General features: G+C 44.1%; 1 protein-coding gene across 2 annotated transcripts in view; it reads left to right on the top strand.

Moving 5' to 3' along the window:
• The window catches only part of LOC141092486 (probable cation-transporting ATPase 13A4), a 260,800-nt gene that overhangs the window by 43,887 nt on the left and 192,129 nt on the right, over window positions 1-24,784 (top strand). For both annotated transcript variants that reach the window (XM_073578658.1, XM_073578659.1), the window contains exons 8-10: window positions 1,336-1,408; window positions 1,959-2,090; window positions 22,497-22,667. In XM_073578658.1, the coding sequence (XP_073434759.1) occupies window positions 1,336-1,408; window positions 1,959-2,090; window positions 22,497-22,667 (376 nt within the window). The remainder of the gene's footprint in view (window positions 1-1,335; window positions 1,409-1,958; window positions 2,091-22,496; window positions 22,668-24,784) is intronic.

The following is a 24,784-nucleotide window of genomic DNA, read 5'->3' as shown; positions in this document are numbered from 1 at the left end:
TTCACAGCCTATTAATATCAGCCCCCAGCTGCCTGCTTTGCCTTTGCTGGTTATTAAAAAGTGGTGAACCCCTCAAAAAATGACCTGTGGTTCCTCTTATTTTTAATAACCAGCTGAGGCAAAGCATACAGCTGGGGGTTGATAGTAATATGATGGGAAGGTCCATAGATGTTGTGCCCTTCTGAGCCTATTATGACCAGCCCTCAGCTGCCCCAGAAATGGCGCATCCATTAGATGTGACAATTCTAGCACTTAGACTCAGCTCTTTCTGATTACCCTGGTGCTGTGGCAATTAGGGTAATAGTTTTTGAGGTTGTTGTCAGGTGTGTAATGTCAGCTAATATTAAGTCCAGGGGCTAGTAATGGAGAGAGAGATTTCATAGGTAACTCGCGGTCATGTCTCATGGGCAATGACGTTACTGATGTCATCACCCGTGAGACATGACCACGAGTAGCCTATGAAGTGTCGTTCTCCAAACAATGCTCCATAGGTTGCACCAGAGAATCACTGGATTCTTTTTTCCTGTGCGTTTTTTTCTTTAACTTAGTGGGTTAGTAATGGGGGTGTCTGATAGATGCCCCTCCTCACTCATTTCCATCCAATAGGAAATCTCACTATGATCCACTCAGACCAATTTCCAGGTCTGCAGTCACTCAACGTTTGTATAGTTTTCCCTATTGGCTCTACATCTCAAGGGCTCCCATTTTGCCACCCCTCCCTTAATCCACTCCACTCAGTTAAACAAATTTCAAGGCTTTACTACGAGAACACACTCCAAGCTAACAGTACAGCCCCCTAACAGCAGAAGCATTCTGAATGCACAGAACTTTAGCATTTATGTGGCGTAAGGCTGCAGCCTTAAACTTGGTACAACTTTTTAAACTCATTATAAGTAAAAATCATTTTTACAGGACATAGAGGTGTGTAGCCTCAAACTATGCTTCTTGGCCTATGATTTATTAAAATATACAGGTTTAGCAATATTAAACTTAAAAGCAATGATATGCTCATTGTCCGGCCAGCTTCCCATTAGGAAGAAGTCCACTTGATATAATTGTTTTGATATAATTGTTAGTACAGGGTATAAGACATTGTCACTGTTAGAATGATGTAAAAACGCCACTTTATGAAAAATGACAGCGGTTTCTTGCAGCAAATGCGGCGGGGACTAAAACGTGCCTTGTGCCCATAGCATTAAAGAATAGTCAATAAGTGTTTTTATTAGCATTGCTACTTGTATGTAAGATATCAAAAGGTTATTGAAAATTTCCTTCCATTTATTTGGTGACAGTTATATCTACTGCATACTTACATACTGTCTTTTGTTTTTAAAGCAATCTTCAAAACTCCACAAATTGGTCAAAGCTCATAATAACATGAAAGTGATTGTGTATAAAAGAAATGGTGGTATGTACTGTATATTCATTTTCGATTTTGATAACAAGAACAGTGGCCCATCAAATTGCAATGGCCTCAGGTTACAACATTTTTGACAGTACAATAATCCAATTTGGACCATTGTAACTAAAAAGCACAAAATTTACCAAACAAACAAGGGTATAGACAGTTTATGGATTTCCAAAAAATGGGATTCAGAAGTTAATCCCAAAAAGAGCCATAGACTGTAATGACACAATCCAAATGCAAATAGGCTAAATTTGTGCTTTTTCCCAATGGTGTCTTTGTTTTCAAAACATGCATAAAAACATAGGCTCAAGAATATAGACAAATTTCTGCAAAGAAGGTAACCGTCCAAAAAAAAATCATAAGCAGAGTATATCAGAACTTCATTTGTGTCATTGAAAAATAATGAACTGTTTGGGATAAAATTGTTCCGTTGATAAAAGCGAAAACTGAAATAACCCCAAATTAGATTTTTTTGATAAAGGATCAGAGTTATTAAAGATGATTTTGCTAAATATACTTGTCCAACTACTATGTGTACCTTTCTGTTTAGATTGCAACCAGGTTGATTCTTGCCACTTAGTTCCAGGAGATGTCATTGTTTTATCTGACAAAAGCTTTTCTATGTCTTGCGATGCAATTTTAATCAATGGAACATGTGTAGTGAATGAAGGCATGTTAACAGGTGAGGCTTACGTATGTGTACAAAATCTACCCACAGCATGACCTATTTAGTCAATATCTAAGTATAATAAATATGTGATATTTTTGAACAGTGATAAAAAACAGCTAGAAAAAATTTCAATCACTTCCCATTGGTATAATCGTATAATCTTTGAACCCTTGAGAAAGTATATACCCATGTAAAGAAAATGAACAGCTTTTTTTTTTTTATTAAACTCTACTTTAAGGTTTTAATCAGAGATTGACAGCTATTAGTGATGGGTGAATCCTTGGATTTTCTGGTCTTGTGTGTTCAGCCGAACAGTTAAAAAAAAAATTTGGTTTGGGTACCAGAGCAGTGCCCGAACCTGAAACTGGACCCCTTTCAGATGAATGGGGGGCCCGAACATCCATTGTTTGCCCCCTGTCATCTGCATGACAATGCGGCAAATACTGGCAGTGATTGGTGGTAAGATCATTACAATCAAGTCAGAGCACTATGGCTCCCCCGCTATCAAATGACAGCACGAGTCAGCAGCTGTGACCGTAGGTAAAAAGTTTACTTCTGTTCATAGGTGTCGGCTGTTAGGAGTACTACTTCCATCAGTTACATCAGCTGTCATTGATAACAGTGAGAGTAGGTGGCAGCCGATAGGAGTATTCATCAGCTGGTGCCTGCGCTATAAATGCATAAAAAAAAGGCATGGGTTCCCCACTATTTTTGATAATCAGCATAGCAAAACAAAGCTGCAGCTTCAGCAAGGCTGGTTATCAAGAATAGAGGGGTCCCCATGCCATATTTTATAATTATTTAACCCCTTTCCTTCAATGGACGTAATATTCCGTCCATGTGACCAGGGACCTATTTCCCATGGACAGAATATTACGTCATAGCGATCAGCGGCGCCCACGTGGTGAGTGCAGCTGATCGCGGCCGGGTGTCAGCTGATTATCACAGCTGACACCCGGCACAATGTGTCAGGGGCGGACACGGACTGCCCCTGACACATTAACCCCTGGCACACCGCTATCAAACACGATCGCGGTGTACCGGGGGTTAAAGGGAAGCATCGGCAGGGAGGGGGCTCCCTCCGTGCTTCCCTGAGCCCCCCATAGCAGCGCAATGTGCAGCGCTGCTGCGGGGGGCTCCTTCCCTGCAGGTCCCCGGATCCACTATGGTGACGGGGACCTTCGGGGGCCTGCAGGGAGCTGGCTTCCTCATGCCTGAAAAGCGCAGGCAAGGAGGAAGCCTGCAGCACTGCCTGTGACAGCTTGCTGATTTGTCATAGCGATCTGTGATGTGACAGATCAGCGATCTGTCACAGGACAGTGATGTCCCACCTGGGACAATGTAATAAAGTAAAAAAAAAGTGTAAAAATAATTTTTAAAAAATCGCTAAAGAAATTTAAAAAAAAATATTCCCTAATAAATTCATTTTTTGGAAATAAAAAAAAAACAATAAAGGTACACATATTTGGTATCGCAGCGTCCATAACAACCCGCCCTATAAAACTGTCCCATTAGTTAACCCCTTTAGCAAACCCCTTAAAAATTAAAAACAAAGCAAAAAATAATTATTTATTATCATACCACTGAACAAAAAGTGCAACAACGCACGATCAAAAAGACACATATAAATATCCATGGTACCGCTGAAAACATCATCTTGTCCCGCAAAAAATGAGCCGCAACACAGCATCATCAGTGAAAAAATAAAAAAGTTATAGCTCACAGAATAAAGTGATGCAAAAATAATTATTTTTTATATAAAATTGTTTTCATTGCATAAAAGCGCTAAAACATAAAAGAAGACATAAATGAGGTATCGCTGTAACTGTACTGACCCAAAGAATAAAACCGCTTTATCTATTTTACCGCACGCGGAACGGTGTAAACGCACCCTCCAAAAGAAATTCATGAAACGCTGGTTTTTGTTCATTCTGCGTCCCAAAAACCAGAATAAAAAGCGATCAAAAGATGTCATGTGCCCGAAAATGATACCAGTAAAAATGTCAACTCGTTCTGCAAAAAATAAGACCTCACATGACTCAGTGGGTCAAAATATGGAAAAATTATAGCTCTCAATATGTGGTGATGCAAAAACTATTTTAGCAAAAAGAGCGTCTTTTAGCGTGTGACAGCTGCCAAATATAAAAATCGCCATAAATAGTAAATCAAACCACCCGTTATCACTCCCTTAGTTAGGGAAAAATAATAAAATTTAAAAAATGTTTTGATTTCCATTTTCCCATTAGGGTTAGGGTTAGGGTTAGGGTTAGGGCTAGGGTTTGGGCTAGGGTTAGGGCTAGGGTTAGGGTTAGGGCTAGGGTTAGGGCTAGGGCTAGGGTTAGGGCTGAGATTAGAGTTAGGGGGTGTGTTGAAGTTAGGGTTGGAGTTAGAATTGGGGGGGTTCCATTGTTTGGGCACATCAGGTGCTCTCCAAACGCAACATGGCATCTGATCTCAATTCCAGTCAATTCTGCATTGAAAAAGTCAAATGGTGCTCCTTCCCTTCCAAGCTCTGCCATGCGCCCAAACAGTGTTTTACCCCCACATATGGGGCATCAGCCTACTCAGGAGAAATTGCAAAACAACTTTTGGGGTCCAATTTCTCCTGTTACCCTTAGGAATATAAAAAATTGGGGGCAAAAATTCAATTTTTGTGGAAAAAAATATGATTTTTTTATTTTCACGCCTGGGCACTATAAACTTCTGTGAAGCCCTTGGGGGTTCAAAGTGCTCACCACACATCTAGATCAGTTCCTTAGGGGGTCTAGTTTCAAAAATGGTGTCATTTGTGGGGGGTTTCCACTGTTTAGGTACATCAGGGGCTCTCCAAAGGCAACATGACACCAGCAGACCATTTCATCAAAGTTTGCATTTCAAAACATCACTACTTCCCTTCCGAGCCCCGCCGTGTGCCCATACAGTAGTTTTCTCCCACATATGAGGTATCAGCATACTCAGGACAAATTGGACAACAACTTTTGGGGTCCAATTTCTCCTGGTACCCTTGGAAAAATAAAAAAATTGGGGACTAAATGTTCATGTTTGTGGAAAAAATACGATTTTTTTATTTTCATGTCCTGGCATTATAAACTTCTGTGAAGCACTGGGGGGTTCAAAGTGCTCACCACACATCTAGATAAGTTCCGTGGGGGGTCTAGTTTCCAAAATGGTGTCATTTGTGGGGGTTTCCACTGTTTTGGTACATCAGGGGCTTTCCAAACGCGTCAAGGTGTCTCATCTCAATTCCAGCCAAAAAAGTCAAATGGCACTGCTTCCCTTCCGAGCTCTGCCATGCGCCCAAATAGTCGTTTACACCCACATATGGGGTATCAGTGTACTCAGGACAAATTACACAATAACTTTTATGTCCTGTTGCCTTTGGGAAAATAAAAATTGGGGGTGAAAAGATCATTTTTGTGGAAAAAATAGGATTTTTTAATTGTACTGCTGTACGTTATATACGTCTGTGAAGCCCTTGGGGGTTCAAAGTTCTCACCACATATCTAGATAAGTTCCTTGGGGGGTCTAGTTTCCAAAATGGGGTCACTTGTAGGGGGTTTCCACTGTTTAGGTACATCAGGGGCTCTCCAAACGTGACATGGCGTTCGATCTGAATTCCAGCCAATTTTGCATTGAAAAAGTCAAACGGCACTCCTTCCCTTCTGAGCTCTGCCATGCACCGAAACAGTGGTTCCCCCCCACATATCAGGTATCAGCGTACTCAGGACAAATTGCACAATAACTTTTGCAGTCCAATTTCTCCTGTTACCCTTGGTAAAATAAAAAAAATTGAACCTGAATTATTTTTTTTTTTAAAAAAAGTTAAATATTCATTTTTTTTTTTTAAATATTCAAAAAATTCCTGTGAAGCACCTGAAGGGTTAATAAACTTCTTGAATGTGGTTTTGAGCACCTTAAGGGGTGCAGTTTTTAGAATGGTGTCACTTTTGGGTATTTTCTATCATATAGACCCCTCAAAGGGGCTTCAAATGTGATGTGGTCCGTAAAAATAAAATGGTGTTGCAAAAATGAGAAATCGCTGGTCAACTTTTAACCCTTATAACTTCCTAACAAAAAAATTTTTGGTTACAAAATTGTGCTGATGTAAAGTAAACATGTGGGAAATGTTACTTATTAAGTTTTTTGTGTGCCGTATTTCTGTGATTTAAGGGCATAAAAATTCAAAGTTGGAAAATTGCGAAATTTAACGTGCAAACCACCCTTGGTAGTGAAGGGGTTAAATAAATTATTAATTAATTAAAAAAAATGTGTGTTGGATCCCCCCATTTTTACATCCAGCCAAGCTACAGCAGACACCCGAGAGATGGTATTCTCAGTTTGCTAAGGTTAATACGGAATAAATTCTTGGACTTTAAGTGCGCTGCCAGACAAATTCCATAACCACACAAGGTTAAGAAAAGTTAACCCTTTAATCCCTACGCGTTTCGAAGCATAACGCTTCTTCTTCAGGGGTTGACACATGAATACAGAGAGCTGTCATTGCGTTTATACATACATGATTCAAATTTGGCGCCATCAAAGACACGAGGTGCGCCGCAAAGGTCAAAGATCAAAGTAATTCAAGCGTCTTGAAGAGTTCATAAAGGTTAAACATTCCATAATTAAAAAAACAATTAAATCTTTATTATATTTTGCAGATAAAAGAAAAAAAGGAAAAAAGAAAGAAAAAATGAAAAAAATGAGGAAAAATAAAAAAAGGAAGAAAATGAACCCACGACGTGAGGGCAAGAAAAAGGATCAAAGTCCGACAGACACACCACTACACCAAGGAGAGTGCTCGGATTTAAAAACGGATTATAATCCAACAATCTCCGAAATAAATATGTATAAAAGCAATAATTAAATGATATATCATTTAATTATTGCTTTTATACATGTTTATTTCGGAGATTCATTCCGATTGTTGGATTATAATCCGTTTTTAAATCCGAGCACTCTCCTTGGTGTAGTGGTGTGTCTGTCGGACTTTGATCCTTTTTCTTGCCCTCACGTCGTGGGTTCATTTTCTTCCTTTTTTTATTTTTCCTCATTTTTTTCATTTTTTCTTTCTTTTTTCCTTTTTTTCTTTTATCTGCAAAATATAATAAAGATTTAATTGTTTTTTTAATTATGGAATGTTTAACCTTTATGAACTCTTCAAGACGCTTGAATTACTTTGATCTTTGACCTTTGCGGCGCACCTCATGTCTTTGATGGCGCCAAATTTGAATCATGTATGTATAAATGCAATGACAGCTCTCTGTATTCATGTGTCAACCCCTGAAGAAGAAGCGTTATGCTTCGAAACGCGTAGGGATTAAAGGGTTAATTTTTCTTAACCTTGTGTGGTTATGGAATTTGTCTGGCAGCGCACTTAAAGTCCAAGAATTTATTCCGTATTAACTGTGGTGCGGTTCCGCTGTGGACCGTTGGACGTGCAGCAAGCTGACATACTATACAGGCTTAACTTTCTCTTTGAGAAGGTGAGTATAATACCTTTAGTAATTGTACATTTTACCCGGATAAGACCCTATTGCGCTCTTGTTTCAACCTTTTAGTGCATACAGTTTGCTAAGGTGTCATGGATATTGCCCCCCCCAGCCTAAAAATAGGAGCCCACAGCCACCTAGAAAAGATGCTGTAATAATTATAAGAGATAACTCAGGAGTAGAGTTGAGCGATACCGTCCGATACTTCAAAGTATCGTATCGGATGGTATCGGCCGATCTTTAAAAAAAGTATCGGTATCGCCGATTCCGATACCGGAAGTCCCATTCAAGTCTATGGGACTTCCGGTATCGGAATAAGAAAAACCCTTTCCTGCCCTTGTACAGCCTCTCTGGGGTCTGTACGGGCCTTTCGGGGGGCTGTGCCGGCCTGCCAGGGGGTCTGTGCAGGCTCTGGTGGTCTGTGCCGGCCTGCCGGGGGGCTGTGCAGGCTCCGGTGGGCTGTGCCGGCCTGCCGGGGGGCTGTGCCGGCCTGCCGGGGGGCTGTGCAGGCTCCGGGGGGCTGTGCCGGCCTGCCGGGGGGCTGTGCCGGCCTGCCGGGGGGCTGTGCAGGCTCCGGGGGGCTGTGCCGGCCTGCCGGGGGGCTGTGCCGGCCTGCCGGTGGTCTGTGCAGGCTTCGGGGGTCTGTGCAGGCATCGTCCGATGGGACTACAAGTCCCATCGGGCGATGCCTGCTACCATGACAGTGATTGACACATTAGCCAATGATGGGACAGTAGTAGTCCCATCATCCGGCTAATGTGTTGAATGTAAAAAAAAAAAAAAAAAAAAAATTACATGCTACATACATGCTACATACATACAACATGCATACTACATACATGCTACATTCATACTACATACTACATACATGCTACATTCATACTACATAAATACTACATGCAACATACATACTACATATATACTACATACATACTACATATATACTACATGCATGCTACATACATACTACATGCTACATACTACATACATACTACATGCATGCTATATACTACATGCATGCTACATACATACTACATATATACTACATGCATGCTACATACATACTACATGCTACATACATACCACATATATACTACATGCATGCTACATACATACTACATGCTACATACTACATACATACTACATGCATGCTACATACATACTACATGCTACATACATACTACATACATACTACATGCATGCTACATACATACTACATGCTACATACATACCACATATATACTACATGCATGCTACATACATACTACATGCTACATACATACCACATATATACTACATGCATGCTACATACATACTACATGCTACATACTACATACATACTACATGCATGCTACATACATACTACATGCTACATACTACATACATACTACATGCATGCTACATACATACTACATGCTACATACATACTACATACATACTACATGCATGCTACATACATACTACATGCTACATACATACTACATATATACTACATGCATGCTACATACATACTACATGCTACATACATACCACATATATACTACATGCATGCTACATACATACTACATGCTACATACTACATACATACTACATGCATGCTACATACATACTACATGCTACATACATACTACATACATACTACATGCATGCTACATACATACATACATACTACATACATACTACATATATACTACATGCATGCTACATACATACTGCATGCTACATACATACCACATATATACTACATACATACAATACATTCATACAATACATACATAGACATACAGTACATATAACAGAGTAACATACTTACCAATACTTGTCACATTGTTCCCCGAAGCCATTGTCGTCTACGGAATAAATATTAACATAACAAACCACAAAAATACTCGCCCACGATCCGAAGCAGTCCACGAGTGTGTCCCACGACGATCTTGGGTAGAGAACGGCAGCATCAGATGATGCTGCCGTTCTCTACGGGCTGCAGGAATCCAATGACGGAAGGTAGGTATCCTTCCGCACTGTATTCCTCCGCCACTTAAAAAAAAAAAGTCCCTAGTCTCACTTTATGCCATTGCTGCGTGGGAAATTCCCACACAGCAATGGCATAAAGTGAGACTAGGGACTTTTTTTTTTTTAAGTGGCGGAGGAATACAGTGCGGAAGGATACCTACCTTCCGTCATTGGATTCCTGCAGCCCGTAGAGAACGGCAGCATCATCTGATGCTGCCGTTCTCTACCCAAGATCGTCGTGGGACACACTCGTGGACTGCTTCGGATCGTGGGTGAGTATTTTTGTGGTTTGTTATGTTAATATTTATTCCGTAGACGACAATGGCTTCGGGGAACAATGTGACAAGTATTGGTAAGTATGTTACTCTATGTTATATGTACTGTATGTCTATGTATGTATTGTATGAATGTATTGTATGTATGTAGTATATATGTAGTATGTATGTAGCATGCATGTAGTATATATGTAGTATGTATGTAGCATGCATGTAGTATATATGTAGTATGTATGTAGCATGTAGTATGTATGTAGCATGCATGTAGTATGTATGTAGCATGCATGTAGTATGTATGTAGTATGTATGTAGCATGCATGTAGTATGTAGCATGCATGTAGTATATATGTAGTATGTATGTATGTAGCATGTAGTATGTATGTAGCATGCATGTAGTATGTATGTAGCATGCATGTAGTATGTATGTAGTATGTATGTAGCATGCATGTAGCATGCATGTAGCATGTATGTAGTATGTATGTAGTATGTATGTAGCATGTATGTAGCATGTAGTATGTATGTAGTATGTAGCATGTATGTGGTATGTATGTAGCATGTAGTATGTATGTAGCATGCATGTAGTATATATGTAGTATGTAGTATGTATGTGGTATGTATGTAGCATGCAGTATGTATGTAGCATGTATGTAGTATATATGTAGTATGTATGTAGCATGTAGTATGTATGTAGCATGCATGTAGTATGTATGTAGTATGTATGTAGCATGCAGTATGTATGTAGCATGTAGTATGTATGTAGCATGCATGTAGTATGTATGTAGTATTATTTTTTTTTTTTTTTTTTTTTTTTAACATTTAACACATTAGCCGGATGATGGGACTACTACTGTCCCATCATTGGCTAATGTGTCAATCACTGTCATGGTAGCAGGCATCGCCCGATGGGACTTGTAGTCCCATCGGACGATGCCTGCACAGACCCCCGAAGCCTGCACAGACCACCGGCAGGCCGGCACAGCCCCCCGGCAGGCCGACACAGCCCCCCGGAGCCTGCACAGACCACCGGCAGGCCGGCACAGCCCCCCGGCAGGCCGGCACAGCCCCCCGGAGCCTGCACAGCCCCCCGGCAGGCCGGCACAGCCCCCCGGCAGGCCGGCACAGACCCCCGGCAGGCCGGCACAGACCCCCACAGGGTGCACAGACCACCGGCAGGCCGGCACAGCCCCCCGGCAGGCCGGTACAGACCCCGGGCAGTCCACACAGCCCCCCAGCAGGCCGGCAGAGACCCCCGGAAGGCCCGAAATGACGGCGCATCATGATGCGCACACACCGCGCATCATGATGACGTCAGGCCGTCAATCAACTTTGAACTTCCGATTCCGATGCCGAATTCCGATATTGAAAAAATATCGGAAGTCGGTATCGGAATTCCGATACAGCAAGTATCGGCCGATACCCGATACTTGCGGTATCGGAATGCTCAACACTACTCAGGAGTAGTGTTGAGCTTTCCGATACCGCAAGTATCGGGTATCGGCCGATATTTGCCGTATCAGAATTCCGATACCGAGTACCGATACTTTTTTCGTATCGGATACCGGAATCGGAAGTCCAAAATGCAATGAGCCACTTTTGTGGCTCTGATTGGCTGCCGAAATGACGTCATCATGATGCGCTGTCTGTGCGCATCATGATGCGCCGTCAGTTCGGGCCTTCGGGGGGCTGTGCCGACTGTCCGGGGGTCTGTACCGGCCTGCCGGTGGTCTGTGCAGGCTCCGGGGGTCTGTGCCGGCCTGCCGGGGGGGCTGTGCCTGCCTGCCGGTGGTCTGTGCAGGCTCCGGGGGTCTGTGCCGGCCTGCCGGGGGGCTGTGCTGGCCTGCCGGTGGTCTGTGCAGGCTCCGGTGGTCTGTGCCGGCCTGCCGGGGGGCTGTGCCGGCCTGCCGGTGGTCTGTGCAGGCTCCGGTGGTCTGTGCCGGCCTGCCGGGGGGCTGTGCCGGCCTGTCGGTGGTCTGTACAGGCTCCGGTGGTCTGTGCCGGCCTGCCGGGGGGCTGTGCCGGCCTGCCGGTGGTCTGTGCAGGCTCCGGTGGTCTGTGCCGGCCTGCCGGTGGTCTGTGCCGGCCTGCCGGTGGTCTGTGCAGGCTCCGGTGGTCTGTGCCGGCCTGCCGGGGGGCTGTGCCGGCCTGCCGGTGGTCTGTGCAGGCTCCGGTGGTCTGTGCCGGCCTGCCGGGGGGCTGTGCCGGCCTGCCGGTGGTCTGTGCAGGCTCCGGTGGTCTGTGCAGGCATCGTCCGATGGGACTACAAGTCCCATCGGGCGATGCCTGCTACCATGACAGTGATTGACACATTAGCCAATGACGGGACAGTAGTAGTCCCATCATCCGGCTAATGTGTTGAATGTAAAAAAAAAAAATAAATAAAAAAAAAAAAATTACATGCCACATACATACAACATGCATACTACATATATACTACATGCAACCTGCATGCTACATACATGCTACATACATACTACATATATACTACATGTAACATACATACTACATATATACTACATGTAACATACATACTACATACATGCTACATACTACATGCATGCTACATACTACATACATGCTACATACATACTACATACATAATACATATATACTACATGCATGCAACATACATACAACATATATACTACATGCATGCAACATGCATACTACATATATACTATATATACTACATGTAACATACATACTACATACATGCTACATACTACATGCATGCTACATACTACATACATGCTACATACATACTACATACATAATACATATATACTACATGCATGCAACATACATACAACATATATACTACATGCATGCAACATGCATACTACATATATACTATATATACTACATGTAACATACATACTACATATATACTACATGCTACATACATGCAACATACACACTACATGCTACATACATACACACTACATGCTACATACATGCAACATACATACTACATACTGTACATGCTACATACATACACACTACATGTTACATACATGCAACATACATACTACATACATGCTACATACATGCAACATACACTACATGCTACATACATGCAACATACATACTACATACATACACACTACATGCTACATACATGCAACATACATACTACATACATGCTACATACATGCAACATACACTACATGCTACATACATGCAACATACATACTACATACATGCTACATACATACACACTACATGCTACATACATGCAACATACATACTACATACATGCTACATACATGCAACATACATTCTACATACATACTATATACATGCTACATACATGCAACATACATACTACATACATGCTACATACATGCAACATACATGCAACATTCATACTACATACATACTACATACATACCACATGCATGCAACATGCATACTACATATATACTGCATATATACTACATGCATGCAACATACATATATACTACATACAATACATACATATAGACATACAGTACATATAACATAGAGTACATACTTACCGTCACTTGTCACTTTGATCCCCGAAGCCATTGTCACCTGAGGGATAAATATCAAAATAAAAAAACACCAATATAGTTACCCCGATCCGCAGAAGTCCACGAGGGTCCCACGTCCATCTTGCATGGAGAACAGCAGCATCAGCTGATGCTACCGTTCTCTACCAGCTCCAGGAATACAATGACGGAAGGTAGGTATCCTTCCGCACTGTATTCCTCCACCACTGTAAAAAAAAAAAAGTCCCTAGTCTCACTTTATGCCATTGCTGCGTGGGAATTTCCCACGCAGCAATGGCATAAAGCGAGACTAGGGACTTTTTTTTTTTTTTTTTAAAGTGGTGGAGGAATACAGTGCGGAAGGATACCTGCCTTCCGTCATTGTATTCCTGGAGCTGGTACAGAACGGTAGCATCAGCTGATGCTGCTGTTCTCCACGCAAGATGGACGTGGGACCCTCGTGGACTTCTGCGGATCGGGGTAAGTATATTGGTGTTTTTTTATTTTGATATTTATCCCTCAGGTGACAATGGCTTAAGGGATCAAAGTGACGGTAAGTATGTACTCTATGTTATATGTACTGTATGTCTATATGTATGTATTGTATGTAGTATATATGTATGTTGCATGCATGTAGTATATATGCAGTATATATGTAGTATGCATGTTGCATGCATGTGGTATGTATGTAGCATGTATGTAGCATGTATGTAGTATGTATGTTGCATGTAGCATGTATGTAGCATGTATGTAGTATGTATGTTACATGTAGTATATATGTAGTATGTATGTTACATGTAGTATATATGTAGTATGTATGTTGCATGCATGTAGTATATATGTAGTATATATGTATTATGTATGTAGTATGTATGTAGCATGTATGTAGCATGCATGTAGTATGTAGCATGTATGTAGTATGTATGTTACATGTAGTATATATGTAGTATGCATGTTGTATGTATGCAGCATGTAATTTTTTTTTTTTTTACATTCAACACATTAGCTGGATGATGGGACTACTACTGTCCCATCATTGGCTAATGTGTCAATCACTGTCATGGTAGCAGGCATCGCCCGATGGGACTTGTAGTCCCATCGGACGATGCCTGCACAGACCCTCGGAGCCTGCACAGACCACCGGCAGGCCGGCACAGACCACCGGAGCCTGCACAGACCACCGGCAGGCCGGCACAGCCCCCCGGCAGGCCGGCACAGACCACCGGCAAGCCGGCACAGCCCCCCAGCAGGCCGGCACAGACCACCGGAGCCTGCACAGACCACCGGCAGGCCGGCACAGCCCCCCCCGGCAGGCCGGCACAGCCCCCCGAAAGGCCCGTACAGACCCCAGAGAGGCTGTACAAGGCAAAAATAGGGTTTTTCTTATTCCGATACCGGAAGTCCCATAGACTTGAATGGGACTTCCGGTATCGGAATCGGCGATACCCGATATTTTTTTTAGATCGGCCGATACCATCCGATACGATACTTTTAAGTATCGGACGGTATCGCTCAACACTACTCAGGAGTCTTTTTGCATGGAACAAGACAACTACAGGACACAGTTTCTAAGTGGTAAAGTCTATATTATATCACACGGTGATGCAAACAGGTGCAGGGAAAAACTCAAGTCCAAAACACTTGGTGTAAATATTAAATGCAGCTTAACAGAGTCTGTAGGAAACTTCAGAGGAAGATGCAATCAAACGGAAAGTCTATGATGCACAGCTGTACTTGAGGATACTTGACATGAGTAAGTCCTTGTTTAGTCCATACACAGATAAATATACTTAAAAGACAGTTCAAATAATGTTTTAACTCATCCAGGAAGGCCTGGGTAGGAAGTCTCAGGTATTTGCAGAGCAGCATCAGCTTACGTGTCCAACAAATGCAGATGGGAGCAACAAAAGCAACCAGAATCAGGAGGAATACTGAAAACCGGTGTATGCAGCAGAAACTCAGAGAGCGGAATAACAGGATATCCACAAAGGTTCACATGAGCAGGTAGAAAGCCAGGAAGCCACCAGGGTCAGGAGCTGGACACAGGCAGAATACTCTAGCACAGACTAAAGGATGTGCTGGCGTTATAAAGCAGGAAGACAAGGGGCACATGAGACAACAGATGCCATCTTGAAAGAGGGCAGAAATGCCCAAAAGGTAATCAAAAAATCTTCAGAGTCCTAACACATGCATCTGTATGATGCGACAGTTCTGCCTTTGCCATTTCCCCTGTGGCCGTGACAAGTGGGGTTGATATTTATGAGGTTGATGTCAGCTATTTTATGCCTATTGATATCAAGCCCACAAATTAGTAATGGAAAGACGTCCATAAAGCTTCTCTTCATTACTCATATTGTAAATAAACACACAGCCTTATTTACTTACTCCTATTCCATTGAACATTTTGCCCCATGCATAAACAGAAAATAATAAACAGCAATAATACTCACCTAAGCCCTGGTCTTATGTAAATAAAAAAATAAATAAAAAAACAACCATATCCCTCACCTGTGCAACATACTGTCCCACGCTGTAATCCATCTCTGCGATAAGTGGTTTTAAACCTGGATGGTGCCAGGATGCAATTGTCCATATTGAAAACCATGGGAGAATGAGCAACTGCGAGCACAGCATCAATAACTAGCGGTGATATCATGAGATTACCGCAGGTCACTGAATCTGCAATCCCAGCTCTCTTCACTGTAAGCCTGGCTGATGAAGAACAAGTCTCATGATGTAGCGCTGAGCTTAGTTCACTGAATTCACCACAGTTCACCGTAAAAAATTTGTCACCATGAACAGCGGCCCTTTACCAGCCTGAGAATACCAGCTCCCAGCTGACAGATTTAGCTTGGCTGGTTGTCAAAAATGGGGAACCCTAAGCTGTTTTTTTCTTAGTTTTTTAAATAATTAAAAGAAACGGTGTTGAGACCCCTCTATTCTTGATAACCAGCCATAGTAAAGCTAACAATTGAGGGTCGCAGCCCACAGCAGATTTGCCATGCTGGCTGTCAAAAATAGAAGAGACCCAAGTCTGGAGAAGTCCGTTCCCAATCCGTAGGTGTTCAGTACGGACCGCAAACATTTCTGTTCAAATTCAGTCATCTATAACAGCTATCACTGTATGCACACTTACAAAAGAAAAACAGTCAATCACTTATTAGGAGCACTCACTGGACCTGTGCGCAAAGAAAAAGCAAGAATTTCATTGCATAGAGTATAAATTATACAGGATCTTTTCTCAGAAAAGTATATATCAGTATATATAATTCTGTTTAGCGCCTCCTGTTATATAACATACTGCTGGCATGCAGAAAATGAAAGGAAAAAAAACTGCATGGATTGCGCCAGTCGCACAACTGCTAGATAAAAATACGCTATTCTTTTAACCAATAGAAATTTTTTTGGCTTTTTTAGATCGCCTTTATGAGACACATCAACAGCAGACTCTGGTAAATAGTAACGTTCCCGTAGCTCAGTAGGTTTTTCGCCAGTCGCACAATTGCTAGATAAATATTAGCTATTTAAACAATAGGCGAGAAATATTATTTAGCAATTAGCTTTTCAAATGGATGTTACTATATGCTGGTCCTGAGGAATATTATTTAGCTGTAAAAAAATATTTTTAATAGACTGCTACACAGGAATATTATGTAGCTCCAAAAAATTGGTTTTGTATATTCAGGTACTACCTAGTTTTATTTGCCTCTAAAAAGAGCTGATTTGTATATTATGGTAGTGGATGAAACCATCCCTATTTCCCTCTAATCCCACAGTCTGTTCCTAATCCTAAACTACTGTATACAACACAATGCAAAATAGCAGAGATCTACAGCATGTACTTGCAATGATGATAACACCCAGGTGCTTATCTTTCACTCTCCCTCCTATTAAATCTCTACCTACACTACCTCCTCCTAACAAAGAACTAATCTTTACCCTCTTCAGCTCTTAAAAGAGCTTTACGGAATGACAAACTCTACCTATATGCTCCTTTCACTCTCCTTTTGCTCTCCCTACGCTGTTTCCGGCTGTAATATGCGCAAGATGGCGCCGGCTTGGATAAAATATGATGCTATAAGGCAAGCCAATCACAGTAATGCCACACCAAAGATGGTGCCGGCATTACTGCGATTGGCAAGCCAGCCCAGCATGTTCATTAGCTGCAAATAAAGCACCAAACATGCTGGGCAGGTCACTCAAATATACTGAGGTGAATACCAAATTACGAGTAACGAATAGCCCAACTAGCGAACAATTCGTGAGACTAACGAATAGTGCCGTATGTATTTGCGCATCACTAATTACAATATAACTATAGGATTAGTAATAAATTGGTGTCTTATAGAGGCCTCTCCATTAGTAAGCTGGGGGCTTGATAGCACTGGACAACAGAAAGGTGATTTTAACCCCGAATGCCACTTTCCATCATCACATAGCAAGTGAGAAGAGCTGGGCAAACCAAAGTTGGCACATCTAATAGATGCGCCTTTTCAGGGGCGGCTGTGGGCTGCTATTTTTAGGCTGGGGCGGCTAATAGCCATGATTCCTGATAACACCAGCCCAAAGCTGTCTGCTTTAGCTTGGCTGGCTGTCAAAAATGGGGGAGATCACACTTTTTTAAAAATAATTTATTTAAATAATTAAAAAATATAGCGCGAGGGAGGACCCTTCTGTTCTTGATAACCAACCTTGCTGAAGCTGACAACTGAGGGTTACAGCCTGCAGCTGTCAGTTTTGCCTAGCTGGTTACCAAAAAAATACAGGGGAACCCATATAATTTTTTATGGGGGGTCCCCCATTTTAATAATCAGGAAAATCAGGAAATGTTAAGTATACAGCTGCTACTTACAAAGCAAGAGAAGCAGCTGCTATGAACTCAGGTGACTTACTGTTCTTGTTGACAATTAAAAAACCGCTTTGGAGTCTCCCATCTGTTAAAAAGAGAAGGAAAGCCAAAGGCTATTCTGGGAAAGAGATAATATTCATAAAGGTTCCCAGGCTACTAATATCAGCTCACAGATATACACTTAGCCATTCCTGGTTATCAAAATGGGGGACCCAGCAAAAAATGATGTAAGGTCTAGCTATCTATAATATAATGCTGGGAGCGTCACTCTGTCCAAAGCCTTTATAGACTGTGCAAGCGTGACGTGCCTGCGCAGTCTGGACAGAGTAACACACCCGGGGATGAGGAGGGTGGCCCAGGAGATTGCGGTATGTGTAAGCACTGAACGCATGCCATAATCTCCAGCACAACACCTTACCAATCCGGTGTTGCTGCGGGATCTTGCGGGGATGTCAGGAGAGGGCGGCATGCCCAGTCTGCTCTTTACGGTGCCATATTGTGGAAGACACACAGCAGTGTACCTTCAATAAAATGGTGCCGGAAAGCGAGGACTGCGCAGGCACCGATTTAGCCGGCATTGGCGCATGCCCAGTCTGCGCTTTCTGGTGCCATTTTGTGGAATACACACTGCAGTGTGTCTTCAAGAAAATGGCACCGGAAAGTGTTGATTACGCAGGTGCCAATTTCTCCGGCACAAGCCCACGCTCTCCAGACATCATGGCACAACAACTTACCGATCCAGTATTGCCGCGGGGTCTCGCCCTGAGGTCAGGAGAGGGCATGTTGTGCCGCCGGAATCGGGCACCGATTTCGGCGGCACAATACCGCCCTCTCCTGACCTCATGGCGAGACCCCGCGGCAATACCAGGATTGGGGGATTAGGGGTATCATGCATACCAGGATAGGGTGTGAGGGGTACCATGCATACCAGAATTGGGACATAAGGAGTGCCATGTATACCAGGATTGGGGATGAGGGGACCATGCATACCAGGATTGGGGGGGTGAAGGGACCATGCATACCAGGATTGGGGGGTGAAGGGACCATGCATTCCAGGATTGGGGGGTGAGGGGACCATGCATACCAGGATTGGGGGGTGAGGGGACTATGCATACCAGGATTGGGGGTGAGGGTACCATGCATACCAGGATTGGGGGGGTGAGGGGACCATGCCTACCAGAATTGGGGGTGAGCAAACCATGCATACCAGGATAGGCATTAGGAAGTACCATGCATAGGGCGGCACGGTGGCTCAGTGGTTAGCGCTGCAGCCTTGCAGCGCTGGGGTCCTGGGTTCGAATCCCACCAAGGACAACATCTGCAAGGAGTTTGTATGTTCTCCCCGTGTTTGCGTGGGTTTCCTCCGGGTACTCCGGTTTCCTCCCACATTCTAAAGACATACTAATAGGAATTTAGATTGTGAGCCCCATCGGGGACAGTGATGATAATGTGTGTGCAAACTGTAAAGCGCTGCGGAATATGTTAGCGCTAAATAAAGATTATTATTTATTATTATTTATTATGCATATCAGGATTGGGGGGTGAAGGGATCATGCATACCAGGATGAGGACTGGGATGCCATGCATACCAGGACTGGGGGTGAGGGGACCATGCATGTCAGGATAGGGGGGTGAGGGGTAAGCATGCATACCAGGATTGGGGTGGTGAGAGGACCATGCATACCAGGAAAGGGGGGGTGAGAGGACCATGCATACCAGGATATGGGGGTGATAGGACCATGCATACCTGGATAAGGGAGTGAGAGGACCATGCATACCAGGATAGAGGGATGAGAGGACCATGCATACCAGGATAAAGGGTGAGAAGACCATGCATACCAGGGTAGGGAGGTGAGGGGACCATGCATACCAAGATGGGGAGATGAGGGGTGCCATGCATACCAGGATAGGGGGTGAGGGGTACCATGCATACCAGGAGTGGGAATGAGGGGTACCATGCATACCAGGATTGGCGATGAGGGGAACTTTCATACCAGAATTGGGAGGTAAGGGGTGCCATGTATACCAGGATTGGAGATGAGGGGACCATGCATACCAGGATTGGCGGGTGAGGGAGTACCATACATCCTACGATAGGGATGAGGGGGGACAATGCATACCAGTATTGGGGGGTGAGGGGACCATGCATACCAGGATAGGGGGTGAGAGGACCATGCATAACAGGATTGGGGGTGAGAGGACCATGCATACCAGGATTGGGGGGTGAGGGGGCCATGCATACCAGGATTGGGGGATGAGGGGTACCATGCACAACAGGATGGGGGGAGAGGGGTGCCATGCATACCAGGATTGGGAATGAGGGGACCTTGCATACCAGAATTGAGAGTTAAGGTGTGCCATGTATACCAGAATTTGGAGATGAGGGGACCATGCATACCAGGATTGGCGGGTGAGGGAGTACCATATATCCTATGATAGGGATGAGGGGGGACCATGCATACCAGTATTGGGGGGTGAGGGGAACATGCATACCAGGATTGGGGGCTGAGGGGACCATGCATACCAGGATTGTGGCGTGAGGGGACCATGCATTCCTAGATTGGATGGTGAGGGGACCATGCACACCAGGATTGGGGAGTGAGGGGACCATGCATACCAGGATTGGAGGGTGAGGGGAACATGCATACCATGATGGGTATGAGGGGGTACCATGCATACCAGGATTGGGGGTGAGGGAACCATGAATTCCAGGATATGGATGAGGGGGTACCATGCATACCAGGATTGAGCGGGTGAGGGGACCATACATACCAGGATAGGGATGAGGGGGTACCATGCATACCAGGATAGGGATGAGAGGGTACCATGCATACCAGGATTGGGGGGGTTAGGGGACCATGCATACCAGAATGAGGAATGGGTGAGGGGGCCATGCATAGCAGGAAAGGGATAAGGGGTACCATACATACCAGGATAAGGATTATGGGTACCATGCATACCAGGATAGGAATGAGGGGTGCCATGCATACCAGGTTATGAGGGGGGAAGCACATACCAGGATGGGAGACCATATACCAATAAAAATGCTCGCCATCCGGGTGTACAATGGGTTCAATAGTTAATATTTAATAACCAGCAAAGGTTAGACAGACAGCTGTGGCTGATATTAATAGATTAGGAGTGGGTGATGGATAATGGCTCCCTCCCAGACTAAAAACATCAGTTCACTGCCGCCCCAGAAATGGCACATCTATAAGACTGAGAGGAGACTCAATAGCTGTCTATAGCTAAAAAGAGAGGACTGAGAGGAGACTTAATAGCTGTCTACAAATATCTCAAGGGCTGTCACATTGTAGAAGGACCATCTTTATTCTCTTTTGCACAAGGAAAGACTGGAAGCAATGGGATGAAACTGAATGGGAGGAGACACAGATTAGCTATTAGAAAAAACTTTTTGACAGTTAGAGTGATCAATGAGTGGAACAGGCTGCCATGAGAAGTGGTGAGTTCTCCTTCAATGAAAGTCTTCAAACAGAGACTGGACAGACATCTGTCTGGGATGATTTAGTGAATCCTGCTTTGAGCAGGGGGTTGGTCCATATGGCCCAGGAGGTCCCTTACAACTCTACGATTCTATGATTCTATGATTCTTTGTGCCAAATCTGGCACTTAGCCTCACTCTTCCCATTTGCCATGGTGTAGTGGAGAGTGGGGTGATAGTTGTGGTGGTTGTCAGGTGACATCAAGCCCAGAAATTAGTAATGGAGTGGCGTCTGTAAGATCCCCCCAGTACCAACCCCATAGTCATATTGTATAAAAAAACACACACCCAGAATAAAGTCCTTTAATTGAAAAAAAGACACCAACTCCTTTATTGAATCTAAATTAAACCATACTCACGTCCTCTTCCAGTCTACAGAAGCCATGACCTCCTGTCACAGAATTTAAATAATAAACAACAATATTCTTTACCTGTCTATCGAGAAGATAATAATCCATTTGTCTCACAATGGGTCAAGCTCTGCATCATCTAGATGGAGGGCTGCATTGTTGCATGATGCGACTATACAGCCTGCCATCCAGCAGAGACACTAAGTACCGTATGCATGCGCTGCTCAGTGTCTAATTGTGCGGCTGAACGTGCCGGACCTGAATAATCACGGGTTTGCCATCACCAATAGCATTCTCTTCTGGCCAAAAATGTAGTGTAATATGCTTGAAGTCTGAGAACACAGATCTAATATTACCATTTTGCAGAATTTAATGGCTCCTTGGACATTTTTAATAGAAATACTGATCTTCTATTAAATTACTGCTTTCAGGAGAATCAATCCCTGTAATAAAAACACAGCTGCCAAACGGAGATGACAAAATGCCATGGAAGCAGTACAGTGGAGAAGATTATAAGCGCCATGTCTTGTTTTGTGGTACTGAAGTGATAAGGACTGAATCCACTGCACAAGGTCCTGCCAGAGCTGTAGTCTTAAGGACAGGTGAGCTTACACAGTACTCAATAACTAGTGTTGAGCGATACCATCCGATACCCTAAAATATCGGATCGGATGGTATCGGCCCGATACGAAAAAAGTATCGGGTATCGCCGATTCCGATACCGGAAGTCCCATTCAAGTCTATGGGACTTCCGGTATCGGAAAAAGAAAAACCCTTTTCTGTCCTTGTACAGCCTCTCGGGTGGGTGTACGGACCTTCAAGGGGGTCTGTGCGGACTACCGGGGGTCTGTACCGGCCTGCCGGGGGGCTGTGCCGGCCTGCTGGTGGTCTGTACCGACTGCCTGGGGGTCTGTGCGGACAACCGGGGGTCTGTGCAGGCTGCGGGGGGCTGTGCCGGCCTGCCGGTGGTCTGTACCGACTGTCCGGGGGTCTGTGCAGGCTGCGGAGGTCTGTGCAGGATCGTCCGATGGGACTACAAGTTCCATCGGGCGATGCCTGCTACCAAGACGGTGATTGACACATTAGCCAATGATGGGACAGTAGTAGTCCCATCATCCGCCTAATGTGTTGAATGTACAAAAAAAAAAAATACATACTACATACATACTACATGCTACATATATACTACATACATACTACATACATGCTACATACATGCTACATACATACTACATATATACTACATGCATGCAACATGCATACTACATGTATACTACATATATACCACATGCATGCAACATGCATACTACATATATACTACATGCAACATGCAAACTGCATATATACTACATGCATGCAACATACATACTACATACTGTATATACTACATATATACCACATGCATGCAACATGCATACTACATATATAATACATGCAACATGCATACTACATATATATTACATGCATGCAACATGCATACTACATGCAACATGCATACTACATACTGTATATGCTACATGCATGCAACATACATACAACATATATACTACATGCATGCAACATGCATATATACAACATATATACTACATGCAACATACTACATATATACTACATGCATGTAACATACATATATACTACATATATACTACATGCATGCAACATACATACTACATATATACCACATATATACTACATGCATGCAACATACATATATACTACATGCATGCAACATACATATATACTACATATATACTACATACAACATGCATACTACATATATACTACATATATACTACATGCATACTACATATATACCACATGCATGCAACATACATACATACTACTAGTGTTGAGCATTCCGATACTGCAAATATCGGGTATCGGCCGATATTCGCTGTATCGGAATTCCGATACCGAGTACCGATATTTTTTCAATATCGGATATCGGAATCGGAAGTTCCCATAATGCAAAGAGCCACTGCTGTGGCTCAGATTGGCTGCCGAAATGACGTCATCATGATGCGCAGTCTGTGCGCATCATGATGCGCCGTCAGTTCGGGCCTCCGGGGGTCTATGCCGACTGCCCGGGGGTCTGTACCGGCCTGCCGGGGGTCTGTGCCGACTGCCCGGGGCTCTGTACCGGCCTGCCGGGGGTCTGTGCAGACTGTCCGGGGGTCTGTGCAGGCTGAGGGGGTCTGTACCAGCCTGCCGGGGGGCTGTGCCGGCCTGCCGGTGGTCTGTACCGACTGTCCGGGAGTCTGAGCGGACTGCCGGGGGGGTCTGTACCGGTCTGCCGGGGGGCTGTGCCGGCCTGCCGGGGGGCTGTGCCGACTGTCCGGGGGTCTGTGCAGGCTGTGGGGGTCTGTACCGGCCTGCCGATGGGCTGTGCCGGCCTGCCGGTGGTCTGTACCGACTGTCCGGGGGTCTGAGCGGGGGTCTGTACCAGCCTGCCGATGGGCTGTGCCGGCCTGCCGGTGGTCTGTACCGACTGTCCGGGGGTCTGAGCGGACTGCCGGGGGTCTTTACCGGCCTGCCGGGGGGCTGTGCCGGCCTGCCGGGGGTCTGTGCAGGCTGCGGGGGTCTGTGCAGGATCGTCCGATGGGACTACAAGTCCCATCGGGCGATGCCTACTACCATGACGGTGATTGACACATTAGCCAATGATGGGACAGTAGTAGTCCCATCATCCTGCTAATGTGATGAATGTACAAAAAAAATA

This window comes from Dendrobates tinctorius, unplaced genomic scaffold (genome assembly GCF_039654945.1).
Source record: "Dendrobates tinctorius isolate UK_male_01 unplaced genomic scaffold, ASM3965494v1 ptg000060l, whole genome shotgun sequence".
In the NCBI taxonomy this organism is placed as follows: domain Eukaryota; kingdom Metazoa; phylum Chordata; class Amphibia; order Anura; family Dendrobatidae; genus Dendrobates; species Dendrobates tinctorius.
The sequence above is the reverse complement of the archived record's forward strand: the minus strand, read 5'-3'. Positions and strand labels throughout refer to the sequence as shown.